At 40.0% G+C, this 7680-nt stretch overlaps 1 protein-coding gene across 1 annotated transcript; it reads left to right on the forward strand.

Moving 5' to 3' along the window:
* Positions 1-220: 220 nt before the first annotated feature.
* Positions 221-4046, forward strand: LOC133138015 (lactose-binding lectin l-2-like). Its single transcript, XM_061256475.1, has 6 exons — positions 221-335; positions 555-628; positions 1029-1144; positions 1957-2079; positions 3700-3820; positions 3905-4046. Exons 2-6 carry the CDS (start codon positions 568-570, stop codon positions 3988-3990), a joined length of 507 nt encoding a protein of 168 aa, XP_061112459.1. The 5' UTR covers positions 221-335; positions 555-567; the 3' UTR covers positions 3991-4046.
* Positions 4047-7680: the final 3634 nt, after the last annotated feature.

The raw sequence follows: 7680 nt of genomic DNA on the forward strand, positions 1-7680 counted from the left end.
GTCTGATTCAAATCAGAGAGCTGGTTAGCTCTCTCACTTTCTGTAATTTTTTTTACAGATTAAATTATATTTAGGAACTATATTATATAATATTGTCATTTTACTGTGAATCTGTTTCATCAGATGATGCTCACCTGTGATATGTAAAAAGGGCAATTTCCCTGACAGTAGAAAAACTTGTTTGAATAAAGCTTGTTTGAATAAGAAGTATATCTGTAGTCACTGATGGGTTTTGCTCCACCCTCAGTCAAAGTATTTAAAAGGCCAGGATCAGGTCAAGTCAAGACAAGAAGCAAACTCCTCAGATAATTACCTCGCTTAACCTGATATCAAAGGTAATAGAACACTGGGCTATTTTGATACTTGATATACTGTTACTATAAAAACAGCCCCTTTCATTCATATTGTGTTTGATTTGCACTTTGTTGTACGTCGCTCTGGATAAGAGCGTCTGCTAAATGCCACGTAATGTCATGTAATATTGCTGTTTTACTAGTGTCTCTTTATTGAACATTGTATTGCATTATGGGTCATGTATCTGTCTCTCCTCCTAGCTGAAGAGCCATCATGGCCAGCTTCACATTGCCAGCATTCCTCGTTGTTGCTGTTCTGTCGAGCATGTCTTTGGGTGAGTCCCGATTCGTGTTTGAGTTAGTGTCTAATATTGTGTCTGAAACAACAATATGCTAATACTCTAATATTCTATTATTTGCTTAATTGAAATCAATAATTGGGCAGGACGTTGCATTTCTATGCATACATGAGTTGGTAATTGAAACCTGGCCTTCCAGGAGTGCTTGCCAATTTATTGCAACAGGAATAATGTTACTTTTGTGCCAGTAATCCTTATGAACATGCTGGACCTGACAGTTTGCCCTGCCATTATAGCAGGGCTCCGTATCATTGTGTGAAAAAAAAAATGAAGACTCTTCAACAAGGTATTGATCCTTAGGTTTTAGCCCTGAGATATGTGAACAACAAACTAACAAGCAGACTAATAATGTTATATGTATGCATATGCTCCTCAGTATCTCAAGGGGCTGAGACAGACCTGTGTCAGGGTCCCTGCTATTCTGGTTGGACTTACCATAGTGGCCGCTGCTTCCAGCACATTGCTGATGAGAAGACATGGCTTGACGCTGAGGTAACAAGAAGTTCACTTCCTCAAGCTTTTAAAATATTGTTTCATTTGTAGTGTGTGCACCTGGTTTCAGAAAGATTTTTGTGCAAAGCATAGTATTTTAGATGCATACAGTCTTTGAAGACCTGCCAGCTTTACAATGGGCATTTGGAACAAGGGCCACCTGTGATTTAATGTAAGAAAATGCACTTAAAGTGAGTGCAACCTGCTGTGTACATTGTTATCTCTCCAGTGGTCATACGTAATGGCATATTTAATTGTAGCATCTATTCACAAGTACAAACACTTTCTCTGAGGAGTTTCCATGTTCTCCCTGTGCCTGAGTGGGTTTCCTTGGGTACTCCAGTTACCTCCCAAAATACAAAGGCATGCAGATTAGGCTACCTGGGGGGGCATTAACAGGCCATTGTTGCAAAGGTCTGAGATGCATGCTCAGTTAACCTACCCAGTATAAATAATGGTTAATAAATGAACATATTGCAGTTATGTATTAACATCTGAGTTCTGAAGCAACACAAACTGTGCTGGCATGACCACAGGAAGTATTTCCAACCAAAAATTTTTTTGCGAAACAATTATATACACATGCACAAGTTTGGAGGCATGAACTCACTGTACAATATACCTTTCTACTTGAATTGCATTTTCTTGCTTTGAACCACAACCACACAAATGCCCAGACACCAGACATTGTAAAGTTGGTTTTCATATTTTACATGTTTTGGCCGTCAAAACTGCAGTATTCTCAGTTTCTCAATTTATTGCATCATTTACCAAGCACATGTTTGTTGTCTCTCCCCTACTTCCTTGCTCAGCTACACTGTGTGAGTCTTGGAGGAAACCTGGCCTCAGAGCATAGTGAAGATGATCATGTGTTTCTGAAGAAGCTCAATGGCGATGATAAGCCATTCTGGATCGGATTGTCAGACACGCACAAGGTACTCGTGGAAGGGCATTTGAACAATTTGTACAATCCTCACTGTTAAGAGTATGATTTTTATGTTAAAACATTGTTCCAAGACCATTATAAATTCCTTCCTATCATTGAAAAAGGCTCACTGACATGTGGACTCACCCTTTGCCAGTGTTTATAGTCCTTAAATTCTGGTTTCAAAATATACAGTTGACAGGTCGTCACACTGTACCAAAACATTCAAGCTCATTGGTTGAAAATTGGTTCTAATTGCCACAGCCAATTGTGTGGGGGCTTATTCAGATTGTTTGCGTGTAGCTGCCCAAATTGCACTCCAGACAAGCTATCACTGAATCTCTTCATACTGTTGCTTATTATCCAAGCAAAGACTACATGTCTAGTTATAAAACAATACCAGTTTGCTTGGATACTAAGCAATACAGAGTATACAGAGTTTCAGTGATAGCTTGTCTGGAGTGAAATTTGGGCAGCTACACATTCCTTGTATCTCTTTAGGTGTTGAATCACACGTGTTTAGCTAAACCTTTATTTGTCTCAAACTGTAAGTTGCAGTTGCATCGTATGTGGTACACTATCATATCTTAGTAATATAGCGAGCTAGTCCCATAGCCAAATACGTTGCTTGCTCATAATATTGGTTAGCTAAAGTTAAAACTTCAAAAAGACAGTCAAATAGTCTTGTGCAGCACACTAATGTCAACATTTCATAAAGTCACCTGTTCGGAGAACATTTTTTTGCTAGAACACTACAAACAGACTGCAGGCTCTGTCGTGTTTGTCACTGTCAACTTTCCAGAACAGTGCATGTTGTGGTTTGAGGGTGTTTGTTGCTGCAATTCCTATCTTGACCGTTAGGAGTCCCGGATTACCTATTGTACCTTTAAAGGTGCACTGTCACGCTTTTTTCAGTTGAGCTTATTTGGATTAAATGCTTAAATTATGTGTGTAGGCATTTTTTAAATCACCATCAGTGTATCCTTTTCCTAAATATGGGGCAAAACCTCTCAAAACAAACACTAGACATGTTTCACCGCCCATAAACCAGTCTCTGCATTCTAGGGTGGCAGCTACCAGGGTAACACAGGCTGAAGAAATGTCACGTGTTCGTTTTGCCCAATATTTAGGATCAGCTCCACTGATGGTGATTTTAAGAATGCCTACACATATAATTTAAGCATTTAATCCAAATAAGATCAACAGTAAAAAAGGGTGAGAGTGCTCCTTTACGTCTGGTCCGGTGTTTTTTTTGCATCATTCCTTTTTTCCGGGCACTTCTCTAAGGTAACAGGATATACTATTTGAAAGCGTTAAAACCCACGGTTCGATCAGTGTAACCTATTTTTAGATGCCATTGCTTTAGCGACAACATACCTTTTCAGTGAGAATAAAAGCTTCCTTCCTTTCACTGTGTTTAGGCTTCTGTAACTTTGCTTTTGTAATATCTTTCTGACTGGAAAACAACCCCCAAAAGGATACATTTCAGAAGAGACCAGGATTACGCAAATCAAAAGGGTTCAAGAATAGTAGCCATTTTATGTTGGGTATGTCATTTTCAAGCTTGTGTCAAGAAAAGGGGCAATACTTAATGGGTTAATGCATTTTCACATGCTTCTGCCTCGTTCAGGAGGGCACATGGCTATGGTCCGATGGTACAAGTGCAAATGATGGACTAGCCTTTTCAAGCTGGAATTCTGGAGAGCCCAACAATCAGGGAGAAGAGGGCTGTGTGCACTCAAACTTTGGAGGTAAGCATTCACTCTGTCTCCCTACCACTGCAGGAGACATGATGGAAATACGCTGATTCCTCTCTCCATTTGTTTTACCCATAGGCCAAAAAGACTGGAACGATATTGGATGTGATGGAAAGTATCCGTTCATCTGTGGCATACGCCTTGGTTGTATGCATGTCTGGTGAAGTAGCTCATGCTGATGCTGCTTTGTGTCTCTTAATAAACCTCCCCAAGCATTGAATACTTGCTGTATGGTTGTTGTTGTTTTGTTTAGTTTTTTTGTTATTTTAAAACACAAATCTGAGAAAACTCATTTTAAGTACAGCCTGACCAATGTCACCCGAGATTAGATGTTGTGCTCCCAGATGACAGCTGCAACCCCTCTTTAATGTCATAATTGTAAAGAAATCAGATAATTTACAAAGTTCCCAAATTCAAAACTTGCCAACTGCACTAAATCATCCTGAAGAAAGGTATTTTATGGTGTTGAGAATATTCTCTTGTCTCATGTGGAAGTAACTTTGAACTGGCCTAGCAACACAACGCTTTCATCTGTGGTAACTGTAATATAATATTCATGTGTAAAACCCCACGCTAATCCAATGACGGAATTTAGCGGGGGCCGAAGGGGGTTTTGCGTGCTTGTCCTTCTGGCGTTGCTGGGAGAACATTAGTAGGGTTAATTATTATCCTCCGTACAAGAACAGAGCACAATTATGTTTTAAGAATATACTGGGTCCGTTGCCATCGGTCGGATATGGATTGACTTGCCCCATATCCCGCTTACAGCTGGCCAAAAACGGATCAGTATAATTCTTAATATTCTCCGTTCTCAAACGGGGCCGTATTGTACGCTTAGTGGTTACTATAGTTTTACTCGTTTATCTGACTCCATTTCAAATATAATTTAGAAATTTGGGTTTGCAACTTACGTGGACCTCGGGAGTGATTACATTCGACTTGTACCTGCGCCACCATTACTCAATATATGCTCCCGGGATTAGCATTACTGCTGAAATCTCAGTTCGGTGGAGAACTCAGAGGCTGAGGGACCAGTCAACACAATACATGCAAACCTGCCATGATAGTTGCGAGCCCAGGTTGGCTTAGCATTGTCTGGGCTCCTGAGAGCTAATTTGGCAGGAACCAGTGCCGTAACGCCCATGGGTTCCCTTCGCACCAGATTACAAGAGCCGTGCATCCCCCGACCCTTTAAGGGACAGAAACTCAATCCCAACAGTGTTGGCACCTGCAGGTGGCTGAGCACCGAAGCAGCAGGGGTAGAAGATTTTAGGGAGTGGAATGAGGCTGGTGATGACGGACCCTCAGAACACCCAGTCCCACCAGTCCCACCATATGTAGGCATCCTGGGCAGAGCTGGTAGAGGAGCTAGCCCTGGACGACCCGTTGCACCAGGTCCATTAGGTCAGTCAGAGACCACGCACACTGTCCAGAAATAGTGTCCTTCCACCACAGAAAGACGTCCACATTCTCCTCAGAATGTAGATCTGACCTATTGCGAAGTCCTCAATCACTTCCAGTCGATCAAGTGACTCGCTGGACAGGTCAGACCTTCATGCGTGAAGGAGCTCATCTCGCTGATGACGTACTACTGTGGGTGAGACACTTGGACGATCTCAGCGTGGCCATACAAAAACTGAACACTAATACTTTTGGCACAAAATGGGAAAATATTGTTAGATATATAATCATGGCAAGATGTTTCATGACAACCAGTGCGAGTGGTGAATATGGTCTTCATGTCCCTTATAGAGATATACACCAATACGGTGATCTAATTTAAATACCTGATTCTTCACTACTACGCAGGTTGAGCATATGGTAGGTGAATTTAAATAGACCTGTTTTAGGTGAATCAAAGGAAAAGACACCAAGAATCCAATATAGACAGTACAACTATTTATAGTAAACATACAAACAATACATATACACATTAATGAGGTGGATAAAGAATATTTTTCTTTGTTCTGACACAATCCACCTATGTCAGCCTAAGGCCTCAATAAACTCCCTTACGACATGACTAGGGTTCGTGTGCAGACAAAAGTCCAGAATATCTTGCTGGCAGCAGCAAACCAACTCTTGGCATATGTTCTGCAGGCTATGACACGCACGATGGTATGGGTCTGATTGACAAGTGAACGGCTAATAGAAAGGAGCGCCTGCGCTTCAGATCTAACAGCCGTGAATATATTTTTTGTAAACTATTAATGATATGTTTGAGATCAGTGATCATCTGGTTTACCAAACTTGATGAAATTTAGGATAATTAATTATGCTATAAGTACTTGGATGGCACGTCTGCCTAAGAATTCAGGAACTAAATTATCGAGCTGTGTCTGTAGCCATGCATACTACTATATTGCAGTATATTGCATGCAGAACAGAATGCTGGGAAGGTTAAAACTAACATATACCAAACACAAGATGTATAATGCAGCTATTTGCTTCAAAATATAAACATTTATGCAGGGTGAATGTCTGCATGAACCCATACGTCAAATAAAAGAATTACTTAAAAACAATAAGAATATACACATTTATGCAGGGTGAAAGTCTGCATAAATCTGCAATCAAATTAAAGAATTGATCAAAAACAATAAAAATATGCACATTTATGCAGGGTGAATGTCTGCATAAATCTGCAATCAAATGAAAGAATTGATCAAAAACAATAAAAATATACACCTTTATGCAGGGTGAATGTCTGCATAAATCTGCAATCAAATTAAAGAATTGATCAAAAACAATACATCAAAAGAAAACAAATCATACACTCCCTCAAGATAAACCATTGAGAGTGCAGGTTCACTGCTCCTACAAGAAGAAACACCACACGTGACAAACACTTAGGGAAGGAGAGACAAGACGCACAAAGGGAGCTGTGAGGGGGCAGTGAGAAACTGAAAAGCTTGAAACTGTGGGGGGGAGTAAAATGACCCATAAATCAGTCCTTGCCAGAAAATGACACCCCTTGTTAGGTTTTATGCCCAGAGATGTAAATAAGAGGAGGAATTGCTTCTTCTCTTTTACTCTTAAATTTGCTTAAACATTTTTCATTTGGAACGCCTTCCAAAATATAAGCCAATTCAGTGTTACTGGGATATAAAGACCTCTCCTGTTGTAAACATCTCACCGTCTAGGCACAGATGCCACAGGTCACTGTAAATCAGTGAAAACTTTAAAGGGTTCATTTCATGGCATTAACTCATTTATCTAAGGTCTAAAAAATATTCTAATATATATATTTTGCGTTAGTGGGAGAAACCACACAAACATACAATTAGATTTTTAAGTACACACATGCCTCAGTTAATCTAACTGTAACTGTAATCTAACTGTAAGTATATTTGTGTTATTAACTAACACTTCTTAAATGACATGCACAGACATGCAGTATACCGTATAAAATAATATAGATCCTCTGCATTCAGTGGTGCAGCTAGAGCACACAAAGTGAAGCAGAGGAAACTAATATGGTGCACCAAGATGCACTATACATTTGGCCTATGCCTGAATTATTTAATTTATCCTTATAGGATAAATGATGTAATCAGGGAATTCATCCTTTTTATTAAGGATGTATCCCTACCAGGGCAAAGTTTATTTGACATTTATTACAGAACAGTTGTTATATTTAACTATCCACATGCCTATAACAAATGCTTTCCAAACTATAGCCTATATATTTAATTACAAGTATACAACTGTTGCCACTACAGGTAACATATGCCAGAGGACTCCGTTTCCAGCCGCTCAGAAAGACAGAAATTCTGTGAGGCGACACCCGACACCAGTCTCAGAGGTCTAGACATAGGCACCACATGCAGCATATTCCCCAACCTTGCAGCAGC

Source organism: Conger conger, chromosome 9 (assembly GCF_963514075.1).
Source record: "Conger conger chromosome 9, fConCon1.1, whole genome shotgun sequence".
NCBI lineage: Eukaryota > Metazoa > Chordata > Actinopteri > Anguilliformes > Congridae > Conger > Conger conger.